The sequence below is a fragment of the Protopterus annectens genome, chromosome 11.part0, assembly GCF_019279795.1.
Source record: "Protopterus annectens isolate FY-2018-M chromosome 11.part0, PAN1.0, whole genome shotgun sequence".
NCBI classification, from domain to species: Eukaryota; Metazoa; Chordata; order Ceratodontiformes; family Protopteridae; genus Protopterus; species Protopterus annectens.
Window position 1 is genome coordinate 136,767,383 of NC_056745.1, and position 15,904 is coordinate 136,783,286.

At 41.1% G+C, this 15,904-nt stretch overlaps 1 protein-coding gene across 5 annotated transcripts in view; it reads left to right on the forward strand.

Moving 5' to 3' along the window:
• The window catches only part of LOC122815212 (voltage-dependent L-type calcium channel subunit alpha-1C-like), a 2,602,552-nt gene that overhangs the window by 602,659 nt on the left and 1,983,989 nt on the right, over window positions 1-15,904 (forward strand). For all 5 annotated transcript variants that reach the window (XM_044087523.1, XM_044087521.1, XM_044087522.1 and 2 more), the window contains exon 13: window positions 15,240-15,360. In XM_044087523.1, the coding sequence (XP_043943458.1) occupies window positions 15,240-15,360 (121 nt within the window). The remainder of the gene's footprint in view (window positions 1-15,239; window positions 15,361-15,904) is intronic.

Genomic DNA, 15,904 nt, shown 5'->3' on the forward strand with positions numbered 1-15,904 from the left:
GAAATTCAAGCTTTGTCTTGTAAACCATCATATTTGATTTTTCCCAAGGATAGAGTTTCACCAAGAATCAACCCCTCTTTTCTACCAATGGTGGTTTCGGAAGTCAATGTCAATCAGACTATTAACATTACCAGTGTTCTTCCCCAAATTTGCAGGAGAAAAGATATCAGAAAATCTGACTAGTTGTTTATCTCTTACTCAAATATAAAACTAGGAAAACCTGTGAGCAAAGTGACATTGGCTAGATGGCTCACAGATTGCATTTCTTTCATCTTTAACAAATTGGGAGTTGCTTTATCAAAACCTTTGAAAACACATTCAACTAGAGCTGTAGCAACATAGGTTCATAGGTTCATAGATTAGTACTAAGCTAACTGCCCTTGTGAGCCATTTTAAGCCTAGCCAATTATCCCTTGTGAGACTCGAACCCTGCACCTTGTGTTTGTAAGGCAAACACCTTAACCATTAGGCCACCCTCCCAAAACATCAGCTGTTTTCTAGTCTAGAGCCTCTATGAATGATATTTGTGCAGCAGCAACCTGAGCTACACGCCATACTTTCATTACCCATTACAAATTGGATCTGGTCTCCAGTGGAAGAGCATCATTCAGTTCAGTGGTGCTCAGGAGAATCCTTCCTTGAGTCCACCCAAGATCTAAGGTAGCTGGGGACTGTGTCCCACAGGTTGAGGATAGAACAAAAATGTACAACATCAGATAAAGAAGTTATGTACACCATAATGTTCCATCTGTGCTGTCCATTTTCATTCTTCCTGAACTCCCCTCCCTCCAACCCCCCCCCCCATACCCTTGGATTTCTAAAGGAATGGATGACTAGCAGATTATTCTCCTTGATATATAATTGTGGTTCCAGATATAGTCTCAGTGAATGTCTTACGACTAATCTTTCCTTTTGTCTATCGGCAAACTCGATCTGAAGTAACTAGGATAGGTGCATTGTGGGTAAGGGATAAGCTTGAGAGTTTTTTGGTTACCACAAGCTATAATAGCGGTCGAGTCAGTTCCAAGGATCAGAACTGAACCCACAGGATGAGGAAGAAAGAAAATGGACAATACAGATGGAATGTTATGGTGAGTACATAACTTCTTTTTTTTTTTTTTGAGTGATTGACTGGTCCCAAAAGGTGTTGTATTGATTGGACAGGAAAACAAGAATGATGCTTCATGCTTAACAAATTATTTATAAAAATCAGTATATATCAGGATGTTATATTACCCTTTCTGAAGGAGGTATGACCCTTCTCAAAATTGATTACATGTGTAGATCTGCAGTCGTAGGACTGCATGCATATCTGCTGATCTCACAAGACCCAAACATAGTGAACAGTTTTAAAACATTAGGAGAATAAGTCTAAGATGACTTTTCCACTTAGTTTAGCAGAAGCATATCCATGAGAATGGAAATCAAACCATGTAGGTAAAAATCAGGCAGCAGCTGAATGTGCCAAAAAACAAAAGAAAGAATATAAGGTGAAGGATCAGCTGAGATGGTAAGAAATGTGGAAATTCCATAAATATAGTTGCAAGTATAGCAAACTCTTGGAATAACCTCATGTTGATCAGGACCGAATGCAGGAATTGTTAAGGAGAGGTGAATTTAAACCAAAAGATGAAAGGTTAATATTTTCGGCTCAAGACAGTAGACTAAATACAGGTTGGGTTGCAAAGTCCATTGAACATGTGGGAGAAACAGACAAATGAAGGTTTTGTACATCAGAATTGGAAACAGTCGTGCATCTTATTGCTATTTGTGATATACTAATGGTAGAAGGACTATATACTGAAAAGCATAATGATGTGGCATGACTATTGCATTGGGGATTGTGCAAACATTATAATATTGAAGTAGCGGAAATATATTGGAAACGAGCCACAAAAACATTATAGAAAATGGTGACATTTATAGATATATATATATATATATATATATATATATATATATATATATATATGGGTCCACTGCTTTACATCAAAAATACACTTCTTCGAAATAGAGCAGTAGACCCTACACTTCAGCGAAAGTCCACTTTTGCTGAAATCTAGATGTTAAGTTGTCTGTCTCGCCTTCATTCTTGCTGGTTGGGTTCGGAGCCGATCCTCGGCTCCTACTCGGCCATCTTCAAAAGCTCGAGAACTGCATACTGGCTCGAGGCCACCCCATATCCCATGATGCCTGGCGCTAGATACCCAGATCTCATTTGCCGCTTCTGCTGCGAGGTTGTCTTACTGGCCCAGGTGGTATATTTTCATTATTTTACTCATTTTTGATAAAAATAATTAAGACTTGTTAGTGTAGATTTTTCATAGTAGTTAACCTTTTTTTATAGGTATATACTTGTTGTATCTTTAATTCTTTCTTGATCCATCGGGGAGTCGAAAGAGGTCTAGGTCTCCCTCCCTGGAGTCGATATGCTCGGCTCCGAGGTCTCCTCTGCTCGAATCGGAGCACAGTCATCGGTCCCACTCTTCTCGGTCCTCAAGACTATCCAATCATGATGTGAAGAGAGTGGTCAGTAGGCTGTTAAAATCGCAGGCCCTAGCAAAAATGTTGTCCAGCCCCCCTCATCAGGTGTCGACTCCGTCCATATCTGCAGTTATTCCTCCTCCGACTCCTTCCTTGAGCTCGGAGCCGGAGTTCGTTGGGGTTCAAGTCGTGGAACCATCGGCACCGATACCTTCTGTTTCGGTTCCGTCGTTGGTTCTGATCACTTCTTTGGTACCGTCCTTGGAAGGGTCTGGGCGCCGAGACTCCCTCGTCGGCTCCAAGGGGGCGAGTGGCATTGAACCCTTGTCCGAGCCCGTTCTTCCTCTCAGAGCTTCGGCGCAGGTGAGCTCGGCTACAGCATCGGCTTCGAAGCCATCCCCCTTGATGCGGAGAGGGATTCCGGTCTCTTCAGAGCCTTCTCGGCATTCGAGCAGGGACGCCTTTGAGGTCATGAGGAGTGTGCTGGCCCCTGAGTCAGCCCCACGATCATCCCCAACGGCTCCTCCCACTATGGTGCCTGTGTCTGCCTCTGCCCTTCCTCCAGACCCCAAGCGTGGGGAACCAATGCTCCAGGGCACCCCCTTGTGTGTATCTTCCTCTTCTGAGGCCTCCCCTGATCAATGAGAGGAACCACCTCATAAGAGGAAATGCAAGAGGAAGCATGTTGACTCCCCTGAGTCTGTCACATCAGATACCGACTTGGATGATTCGGAAGGGTCCCCGAGATCCCCCTCTGAAGATGTCTCCTTCTCAGACATCCTTGAGATGCTTAGGCAGAGGGGGAACTGGACTAGCCTAAGCCCCTCCGAGGATGAGTCTGTATTCCTGGATACGTTTGGGTCCCGACCTTCCACCTCCTGGATGTCTCCGCCTTTCGATCCACTGATGTCTGTGGTGGCTCAGAAAGTGTGGTCAGCTCCAGACACAGTGGAACCAACCCCCAGAAGACCCACTAAATTCATAACAGCACCACAGGATAAACAGTTTTTGACCAAAGGTGTCCCTGTTGATGCTATGGTGGTAGCGGCGGCCACAAAGAATGAGTTGGCTGAAACTTCTTCATCTGTCCATCCCCCTAACAAGGAGTCCAGGACGATGGACATATATGGGAAGCGGATGTTCTCTTCAGCGACCTTTTCTATGAGGTCTCTGAATTATTTGTGCCACTTTACCCGCCTTCAAAGGGATCTCCTTAAAGAGCTTGGAGATACCCTCCAAGATCCATCAGTTGAGGGGGCCCGGGCTAAGGCAGCCTCCCAGCTGGTGACTCTTATAATTCAGTGTTGAAGTCCTCCATGAGACTCATTTCTTATGCAGCCGATGGTGCGAGTAGAGCCATGGCACAGGTGTTGCTCTAAGGAGACATGCCTGGATGCGGCTATGTAACTTTGCGGAACCTTTCAGAGCGTCTTTCACCAACACCCCTTTTGATGGTTCCTCTCTTTTTGGATCACAGGTGAAGGACACCCTTACCAGGTGTGAGCAGGAAGGCAAGACTCTCTCTGCCATGGGAGTCCGTTTTTCCACTCCTTCCAGACCATATCCCAAGGGTCAGAAGAGTGGAAATATGTGGTTCCAGAAATCTCAGGGAGCCTTGCCGGACACACGTGGTGAGTTCCCATCCAGAGGCAGAGGAGGGAACAATAATAGATGCCGCCCTCATGGCAGAGGGGGTCCGCAAAACCAGGGAAGCAGAGAATCCTTCTCTGAGAAGCCCTCCCACCATTCCTGAAGGGTTGCCCGACTGCCCACCTCCGGAGGCAGTCGGGGGAAAATTATCGCTGTACCCAAGAGCCTGGCAAGACATAACACAAGACAAATGGGTACAGTCAGTTATATCCAGAGGCTACAGAATATCCTTTGTTCGCACTCCCGTAGTGTTAAACAGGTCCCTTCCAGATGTTCCACCCAATCTAAGGGATCAAGCAGTACAAGAAATTTTAGAACTGCTAAAAAAAAGGGCCATCCAGCAAGTCCCAGCAGACCAGCAAGGATCTGGAATTTACTCAAGGTTCTTTTTGGTACCAAAAAAGACAGGGGACTGGAGACCCATTCTGGATCTCAGCAGACTGAACAGGTCTGTACAAAGAACCAAGTTTCGGATGGCCACGCTACAGTCCATTATGCTTTTTCTGGGTCAGGACAATTGGATGTGCTCTATAGATCTTCAGGATGCTTACTACCATATCAAAATGGACAGACGCTCCAGAAGATTCCTTCGCTTCCGGCTGGGAGCCAGCCATTACCAGTTCAGAGCTCTGCCCTTTCGTCTCACCACAGCCCCCAGGGTGTTCACCAAATGTATGGCAGTAGTTATCGCTCACCTGAGATGGCAAGGATTCCAGGTGTTTCCATATCTAGACAACTGGCTCCTTACTGCTACCACCAGGCATTATCTTCTGCAAACCAGAGACTACACTATCGAGACTTGCTCCAGTCTAGGTATCTCAATAAATTTCAAAAAGTCTGCATTGTTGCCTTGTCCATCTATCACCTTTATAGGCGCAAATTTAAATACAAAAGATATGTCAGCGAGCCTTCCACCAGACAGGGTATTAGTGATTCGTCAACATGTACAGGTCTTATTAGCATGCAAAAGAATTCAAGCCTGGTTCGTCCTCCAAACTCTGGTTCTCATGGCAGCAGCGATCATACTTGTTCCTCTAGCTCGTTTTCACATGAGGATCCTCCAGTGGCTACTTTTCTCCCAATGGTCCTTCCAGCAGCTTCCCATGTCTCACAGGATTATGATCACAGAAGCATGCAAAAAGCACTGTGCATGGTGGATGGTCTCCACATCAGTACCCCTAGGCAGACCATTTGTACTCCTCCCCCAGTTGCTACGGTTACCACGGACGCTTCCCTGATCGGGTGGGGGGGGGGCATTATCAGGGCAGGACAGTCCAAGGCACCTGGCAACCTCACGAGTACCACCTGCATATAAACATCTTGGAGATGAGGGCTGTGCTTCTAGCACTGCAAGCTCTTCAGAACTCTCTTCCTACCGGGACCATTGCAATTCAAACGGACAGTATGTCAGCAGTGTGGTACATCAACAAGCAGGGCGGAACCAAGTCTTACCCCTTATGTTAGGAAGCTCTCAGACTCTGGCAGTGGGTGATCTCTTCCCAACGGTTTCTGATCGCAACGCACATCCTTGAGAAGTCCAACGTCATAGCAGACAGGCTGAGCAGAGCAATTCTCATGCCTCACGAATGGTCTCTGAATCAAGTAGTTGCAGACCAAATATTCCGCAAATGGGGCCAGCCTTGCTGTGACCTTTTTGCCACCCCCTTCAACAGCAAGTGCAACAATTTCTTCTCTCTCCTTCCACTTCCCGGACATTCCCCCAGAGACTCTCTAGTGCACGATTGGCCTCAAGGACTTCTTTATGCATTCCCTCCATTTCCCCTTATTCCAAAGCTGATACAGAAAGCTACCGTATTGGGCTGCAAAATGATCCTCATTGCTCCTTACTGACCTCAACAAATATGGTTCCCGTTCCTGCATCATCATCTTCTCGAGCAGCCTTGGACTCTGGACCCAGTTCCAAACCTTCTGATCCATCAATCGGGCTGCCTGCACCAATCCCTGCAATTTCTCCAGCTCACTGCTTGGTTGCTCCACTTCCAACCCTAGCCAGGCTTCCAGATATCTCCCCATCTGTGCGGGAAATTATTTTATCATTGCACAAGTCTATCACTAGAAAAACTTACGCTAGTAAGTGGAAACGTTTTTCTTCCTGGGCAGAGAATAAGAGTATAGACCCCTTTTCAGCCCCTATACACCACATATTGGAATTTCTTGCGGAACTCTTTCATTCTGTGTTCACTTCCACTACAATTAGAGTTCAGTTAGCTGCAATTTCAAATTTTCACATTGGCCTGTCGAGAAATAACATCATGTCGTATAAGCTATGTAGAGCCTTTCTCAAAGGGACCACTCTGCTCAGGCCTCCAGTGAGAGATCCTCCACTTCCGTGGGATCTAAATTTGATTTTAGCTTCTCTAATATTGCCTCCCTTCGAACCTACAGCATCTTGTTCCCTGAAGTTTTTATCTTGGAAAACTCTCTTTCTGGTAGCCATTACTTCAGCCAGAAGAGTTTCAGAACTGCAGGCTCTTTGTACCCGTCCTCCGTACCTAGTGTTCCACAATGATAAGGTTGCTCTCAGAACTAATCCTTCCTTCCTTCCTAAGGTCTCTTCAGAAAATAATTTGAATCAGTCCATAGACCTTCCTGTTTTTTTCCCAACCACTCCAACAGGGCGGAATATAAGTTGCATCAGTTAGATGTTCACAGGCAACTACATTTTTATTTGCATAGAACTAAAGAGATCAGGAAATCGGACCAACTTTTTCTTTCTTATGCTGAGGGTAAACAAGGCCTTCCAGTCTCAAAAGTAACCTTGTCCAGGTGGTTGACTTCTATCATCACTTTTATCTATCAACTGAGAAATAAAGAAATACCTGTTAAACCAATAGGTTACTCCACCAGAGCTTTAGCCATTTCTGTGGCCTTTCAGGCGAGGTTGCCCATGGAATCCATTTGTGCTGCGGCTACGTGGGCCAACCCACATACTTTCATTTTGCATTATAAGTTGGATGTGGTTTCCAGAAAGAGAGCAGATTTTGGTTCCACTGTTCTGAAGAGTTTGTTCTGATGAGCCACCCAGGATTTCAGGTACAAGGGACGCTGTCCCAACCAGCAAGAATGAAGGCGAGATAGACAACTTAACATAAAGAAGTTATGTACCTACCATAATGTTCCATGTTAATTGTATTCTTCTTGCCTTCTTTCTTACGTCCCACCCTCCATCCCCCTATCCTTGTAGACCGAGAAGAGTTCTTTATGTTTTTTCACTGGCTGAGTCTTCTCTGGCTATTCCTTTCTGTCTAGTAGCCTCTCTGGGGGTTTTGTATATTCCAGGATAGGATCCTTTCATTACTATGCCTGCAGTTAGACTTACTAAACGAGATCTGGGTATCTAGCGCCAGGCATCATGGGATATGGGGTGACCTCGAGCCAGTATGCAGCTCTCGAGCTTTTGAAGATGGCCGAGTCGGAGCCGAGTATCGGCTCCGAACCCAACCAGCAAGAAAGAAGGTGAGAAGAAGACAACTAACATGGAACATTATGGTAGGTACATAACTTCTTTTTCTCCTGGCTATCCCCCCCAAAAAAAAAAACACTAAAACATGTTTTTGCAGGGGGACAAGCCCCCCTGCACCCCGCCACCCCCTACTTAAATATACCAACTCTGAGATCGCACTACAGCGAGGAAAAGGGAATATTCCCATTCCGCCCTGTAGTGTGACTGCCGAAGTAAATGTTCGAAGTTTCCCTACTTCGAACAAGTAGACTCGGTGAAGTGCGGTTCGAACTAGTGAAACTTCGAACATATTGACAGATCCCATATATATATATATATATATATATATATATATATATATATATATGGGTCTTCTAATGACCGAACGCCCCGAGTGACAGTGAAAAAAAATCACCGACACGAAAGAGACCGACGCAGTTGAACCGACACGGACCAATCCAGAAGACGGAAGACCGGAAAGAATGTGTGTAGCGACCTGGTTGGTAAGTATTTAGAGTGAGGGATTTTAGGAGTAGGGAGGGGTAGGTAAGTGTGGGTGTGTGGGATAGGGGGTAGTGTGTAGGGTGTGTGTGAGTGTGTGTGTGGTGTCGTCGTGAGGGTGTCGGGGAGTGTGTGTGTGTGTTAGGTGCAGGTAGGGAGAGTGTGTGGAGTGTGTCTTGGTAGTGGTGTAAGGCGGAGTTAGTTAGTGGTGGTAGGGAGTAAGTGTGTAGTGTCGGAGGGAAGGGGTGGGTGTGAGTGTGTTAGACCTTAGGGTTAGGGTGTCAGTGTGAGTTGTGTCGTTAGTGTTAGTAGTTAGGAGGAGGTGTAGTGTGTCGTGTTGTAGTATTAGTGTTTTGTTTTAGCAGTAGTGGTTGTGTTGGTTGTTTGTGTGTGTGCTGTGCGGTTTGTGTGTTGTCGTGTTGTCGGTGTTCGTGTGTTCGGTGTTTAGGGAAGTAGACCCATATATATATATATATATATATATGGGTTCACTTCAGTTCACTGAACTTTCAATTCACTGACTTTCATTTCACTGACACCATTTCACTGAAATTCATTTCACTGAAACTTCATTTCACTGAAAGTTCATTTCACTGACAAGTATTATTACAAAGTAAATGGAATATGCCCCCTTCCCCACTGTAGTGCGACCCTGGAGTTAGAATATATAGTTGGGGGGTGTGGGGGGCAGAGCCCCCCACATCGGGGGGTGTGGGGGGCACAGCCCCCCACTTACTTTTCTTTTACTAAGCAATATTATATCAAAACGTAAGAATATCATATGAAATGAATATACTTCACAATAATATATTTGTGTACAAGGAGATGATATACTGGTAAAAGAATGGTGTTGCCATGGGGAGCTCTTGCTCTAATAGTTATGCGAATGCTGTGATGGATGTGTGGGAAACTCAATATTTAATGAAGGGTCCATTTAAAGATTTTATTCTATTTTATAAAAGATTTGTGGACGACCTTTTTTTGATTTGGAAGGAAACAGAACAACAATTGTTAGATTTTATGGATTATATAAATAGTTCATCTGATTTTTTACGTTTTACTTTAAATTTTTCATCCGAAGGTATACATTTTTTGGATGTTTATGTTAGTAGGGATAAAAATGGTTATGTGAACAGTAATTTGTTTAGGAAAGAGTGCCATGCTAACCAGTTATTAAACAGGAAAAGCATGCACCCTAATTTTGTATTCAGAAATGTTGCTAGGAATCAATTTTTTAGAGCTTCAAGGCTGAATGCTAGGGATAAAGACTATCAATATCATAAAAATAAAACAATTGCTTGAAAGGGGTTATGAACGGAGAATGGTGGATACTAACTCTCTAGCAGTTGATTCTATGAGATCAACTATAGCAAAACCTTACTTTTCAGAGAACTTTAAAATAATAAAATACCCTACTAATAATAAACTTAGGATGTCCCTTAATTATACTAGGGATGTTAGTTTGTATACAGAGATTATAAATGACCATTGGAATATTTTAATGACTGATGACCATATTAAGGCATTAGTAGGTACAAAACCACAATTTTCTTTCAGAAATAGAAAGTCCCTTAAGAATAGGTGATACAGTAACACCTTTAAGAAGCATGTAGTAACAGAGCCCGGTACCAAACCATGTGGTAGTTGCAGGTACTGTAGCTTTGTTTCCAAGAATACTATTTTTAAACATCCAGATACTGGTGAGATCTTTCATATTACTGCAAGTGCTACTTGTGACACTATGCATGTTGTATATCTTGCTTTTTGTGTTTTATGCAATAAATATTATGTAGGTAAAACTGATCGTTCCCTGAAAGAAAGAATCAGGGAACACGTATATAGTATCAGGAAAAAGAATTTTGTTAATGCACTTGCTACGCATGTTGGTAACACGGATGAACAACATACTTTTAAGTTTTTAGTGTTGGGCATGACTCGTGAGAGTGTAAGACGTGGCAATATTAGCTGCAGAACAGAAGAACTGGAAGCAAATTGGATAGTTAGACTCAGAGCGAATCATGGGCATGGCCTTAATGACCATGTACCCATTAAACCAGTTCTTCAAAAAAGACCTCTTCGTAAAAATTAAAATATATACATATAATATACATATATTTTTAAATATATCTATTTTTGCCTTTTGGTTATAGATTTATATTTATATGTATGATATTTATATATAGTTTTAAAATTTTTTTAAATAGTTTTTATTGAGTGCATCACTTTAATTTTGTAATTATCTGATCATATGATCACTGATGTGTATAAATAGGTGTTTCAGTAACTTTGTTTAAACACCTGAAGAAGCTGTATGTGAAAGTGCTTGTGTTACTATTAAAGCTGAGTTGCAACGGATTTGTCTTGTACATTTGTTACTTTGGATTTATACAACAGTTGATTCTGGAGCCACACCTTTGCTTATTTGACTTGCATTTGGACTTTATTTTCATTGCGAAGGTGTTAGGTGTTTGTTTGGTGAGTTTGTTTTTGTAATATGTGAAAAAGGAACAAGGACATGACACAATATTATTAACTCAAGAGTATGCTTTAGATGTTGAATGTCACTGTTCTCCTTAAAGTTGTTTTTTGCAGGGAGGCAAGCCCCCTCTAGACTTTTCCAATGAGGGAAACAAGTATCCCACACCTCCTGAACATATATATATGCCAACTCTGAGATCACTGTACCTCAGAGAAAAAGGAATACTAAGAGAAACAGAAATCGTAGACTTATTGTAATTGAGTCCAAATTTTTGCTGATTCAGTCTTGCTGTTCTGGGACTCATGATAATGAGTGTCACTATGGCTAATGATTACTGAATAAAATAAATTATTTTATACAGGCTTGAATGATGGGTTCATAGTTTTATAACATTTGAGAGACAAATTGATTAATGGTATAAGTAATGTAGCCTGTGAGATGTTATTATTATTATTATTATTGTTATTATTATTATTATAGTGCACATCTGTGATCCGCGGTGGTGGAGCGGTACCATTGTTGCCTCACAGCAGAGGTTCTCCCATTTGATTCTCGGCTGGAGTGCAGGGAGTGCCTTCTGTGTGGAGTCTGCATGTCCTCCCCGCGGTCGAGTGGCATTCCGAAAGACATGCGTGAATGGGTGTGCCTTCATTGAAGGTTGGGCGTCGAGCTGGCAACTCCATACCATAAAAATCTACTGCCAATCATTAGCAGACCAGAGTTCCGCTGTGGCGACCCCTAACCGGGAAAAGCCGAAAGACAAACAACAGCATAGTGCACATCTGTAAAAGATAAGCTAACTTAATTATTCTCAGGACTTGTACTTTTCCCTTTAGATAAACCACAATGAGGCTTATTGTTAAACAAAAACACAGATATTTATTGCAGTAACTGTTCTTGCTGTACTTAAAGGCATAATTAGCAGATGCTGAACAAAAAATAAAACAGGATTGCACTGGTTACGTAGTCACATATTTTCAGGAACTTAAGAGAATCGACTCACGTGAGAAAACTGAGTCATGAAATAGATTAATGTTGTCTCAGATGCATTAAAGAATGCAGTGAATCAGATACATTAAACTACCAGCATTATCTTCTGCAGATAATGGGTTCATTTGATCCTGGTACTCTTCAGAAAATTTTCTTTTGAACTGGATTTATGTTAAGGATCATACATAAAAAAAGAAAGAAAATGAAAATTCAGAGTAAAATCATGGTATAATAATAACAGTTTAACGCTTTCAGTGTGTGTTCATTGTGATATGAAAAACAGACTTATAATACAAACAGATGTATTATCTTTCCTTAAAAGGTAGAAAAAAGAAACCTAACTGTAACTGACCAATCACTCACGTAAAAACAGAATGAAAAAGATGATCAATAAAACTAATATAATTTTAAACAGAGGGACTGTGATTATATATCTCTATAAAATTAATAAGTTTTCATGGAGTTGTGAGGGGTTTCTTTCTGTAAGTAAGTGGAATATTTGCATAATGTTCATTGATTAGTTTTCATATTTGGCTAAGAAAACTCACAAGAGATCATATCTAGCCAGCTTCCATGATAAAATTGTCCAGCAGGCTATCTCCCCCAACCAGTCATCAACTTTTCTTTTAAACATTAATAACTTTCTAATTATCTTACTTTAGAGGTAGTGTGTTGAAATGCCTCCCTGTCCTATAATTAAAACAATTTGGACTATGTTTCTTCCTTTTTAAGTCAAGCGTTACCAAAATGCTATTATTTCTAGTCATATTAAAACTGTACCAAACACGATGCTTAAAGTTCCAGCTTTTTGTAGACATTTGTACATTCATATTAGATGACTTCTGTCCAAGCAATAATGAACTGAATACAGATTCAACATTTTTAATCTAGTTTCATATTTTAAACGTGTTTTTTTTTAGCAAAGTGCCATAAATCCAGAAGTTATGAGGTTGACACACGCAAAAAGACAATGTGAATCAGGTTTAGATGTTGTGGGTGTTAGAGCAACATTTTACAAAATTAATAGAAAATTGCATAAAAGTGAAATATTTTGGTGAAGTTTGGATAATTTATCAATAGCTGAAGTAATTAGGTACTGGAGGATGTCCCTAGACACCTTCTATTTGAGATGTACCAGGCATGTCACTGAGGAGGTCCTAGGGATGACCCAAGCCACTCTGGAAAGATTATATTTCTCAGTTTAACTGAGGATATCTAGGAATTCTACAAGATTTGCTGAGGACTGTTGATGTGGAAGTCCAGTCTGACCCACTCAGCTCATAACAGCCTTAACCTTCGTAAGTGCAGGTAGATAGAAAAAGTTTAGATGGGTGGCATAAACTATGAGCTTCCTGTCACCCCCACTATTGTTTAGTTTTTGCAGTTATTAGAACAACATTATTGTGAAATTAATGAATGTGTAAATACTGTTTTTCTAAGAAGGCGTTTTTTTTTTCAAATAGCATCTAATTCACTTGTTTTAATCAACAATTAGTGAAAATGTATGTCTCTTATAAATACATATAAAGCTACTGATGCCTCAGTTAAGTTTTAGACAAACATCGTAATATAGCTGCATTTGCCTTCCATCTCATATAACATGTATATTATGAACTCAGTGTTTTTAAATTTTGTGTATATTGGCTAAAACACAGGGTAATGTATTTTAGGATGTCCTCTGAAATCATATGTCTCTATAGCATACAGCGATCATAAAGCCGTCTCTGTTGTGACTTCATTTTCTGCTATCAGAACAACTTGGATTTCATGTATCAGCCACAGGTAGTCAGACAGCAACAAATTGTTGGTAATTATTTTATTAGCAGTTAGAATGTGGAAGGGTGCCAAGATGAAAGTTAACTGATTATGACCCTTTGACAAAATTGTACACTCTGTATCAACTACTGTTTAAAAGTATGGTATGTCCCTCAAAAGTGTACTGCATGACCACTCCCTAAGGAAGAAGTAAGGAGGGTAAAGCACTGAAGCTGATACCAGAAACTGTCTGTCATGCTATGCTGTACTGCCTTAAACAATTAAATATTAACTTCACTCCACACATGTTGTGTGTTGTGATGATTTTGTAATGGATCATTATAATACTAACTCCATTTCCCAGTTTGTATTTTCGTACGCTGGCACAGCTGGAATATCACCTACAGTTTTGGTGCTTTCATGTAAAAAGTGATACTATTACCTCAAAAGGTGTGGACAAGTCCTTTAGAATGGCAGGGTTATAGCACAGAAGCCTAGTAAGGAGATTGTATGCCCTGAAGGAGAAGTCTAGTGTGTCATGACAGAGATTCACAAGCACTTGAAAAAGTTCAGTTATTACTAGGGGGCATGTAATGATGCTCAGAAAGTTGAAAGTTTTGAGGGTAAAATTAAGAAGCTCTGTTTGTTTAAAAGGTTGTCTGGCTGCTGGACTGGTTTATTTCTAGTATAATAAAGAATTGTAGGAGCAGACAATGCATTCTAAAGGCTAGATTTTCTGTGGATAGAAGATGGTCACATTGAGTTTGAATGGGAGCATTAGGATTGCATCTGTAAGGTATGTTAGATGAAAGTGCTATATTCTCTTTCTTATTATATATGTATACATGTCAGTCCTTGAATTCATTATGACGATACTTGAATGCATTATGACAGGCAAACATTTCTACAGTGCGTGTGTGTGTGTGTGTGTGTGTGTGTGTGTGTGTGTGTGTGTGTGTGTGTGTGTGTGTGTGTGTGTCTGTACATGCACATTTTGATCATTTCAGTCCTTGTTTTGCATAAACAAAATAAGAGGAGTTGTTAACCATTCACCTACTACTGTGTCTATGGTAAACTTTAATAGTAGGGAATAATTCAAAGCAGTGACTGCAATAAATCAAGCTAAAATCAAAAACAAATATGTGCAGTCATAGCTATCTCCATGGTGTAGAGGGATAAGTCCCTGAATATGTCATGGCTGATCCGATTTTGATTAACAGCTTAACCACCTGCGGGATCTAGCCAGGGAGTATGGGAGTGAGCAGCTATTGCTGTCTCAACCACCTCTTGGGAAGGTACCTCAGTGACAGCTGGAGAACAGGCTGCCCCAGAGGACCAGCAAGCTGATTTGCTTCCTACCACCTGAATCTTGCTGGGTAAGGGAGAGTTGATTGGGACTCACAGATGGGAGCAAATGGACTGAGAATGTCCAGCTGGTGTGGTTGCAGAATGAATGAACTGATTGGCTATTGGTTGAGGAGCCATCAGGCAATATCCTGTGGGGGAAGCAAAACAATGCATTGTGCATTCATAATGTTCTGTGTTGTAAAACATAAAAGAACCTTGGAAGAGATTTCATTAGTGTGAAAAGTTTTAGTGCTTCTCTGCTATCTTTACTTGTGACAGTAAAATGATATGTTTCCAGCTTATTTTTTCTGGTTTCAAGGTTTGTCTAAACACTTTTTTTTTCACAGTTCTTGTTTCAGCTTTTCTTTCCATCACTGTTTACCTGGTCCACTGACTTATTATTATTCATTATGTAGCCCTTTAATATGGGTATTATAGCCAACAGTGCAATCTGGGGAAAGGGGTGTAGGGTATGAGAGGTCCATTTTCTGTGCTTTTTGTTATTGTTTTGCTAGTCTTCCAAAATTACAGTGCTTTTCAATTGTTTGTCTCTAAATGTTTCACTTATAGGACAGCCAGTCCAGAAAAGAAGCAAGAAAATGAGAAGCCCCCTATTCTGGAGGAAAAGAAAGAAGAAAAGATTGAACTTAAATCAATTACTGTGGATGGAGACACTCCACACTCAACAAAGGTTTGGGCTCTAATCACTGTCTGTGCTAGTAAAGTGTCAAGGGAATATAAAACTCTTATGAATTTGATATGCTTTTATATGAAAAAAATATGGCTTGAGTTGAAGTTATTGAAGCCTGCTTGTGAGACCTTGTAGAGAAAGCTAACATATAGGGGAAAATAAAAGAGCCCTTTTCAAGTAGCAAGGGAATCATCAGATCCTACTTTGAGGGTGTCCCTGCAGTGGGTTTGCATTTGAGTACTTATTTGTAAGTGGACTGTCTGTGACTAGAAAAGTCTTTATTTGACATCAAACTTTTATGAGGATATCTGTACTCCAGCATGCTGGAGTATCTTAACACTTATAAGGGTACATACCAATACTAGTATCTTCATATCTTTCTAGTTACTCCTGCAGTTTGGATGTCATCCTTTTGTGCTCCATTGTAAAAATCTTTTTTGTACTGCCTAACAAACCTAAACTCTTTTAAGTGTTTATGTAGAATTACTGTCCAAAACCACCAGAAAAGCTGCATGTTGTGCTGTGGCACAAAACAAGATGTTGA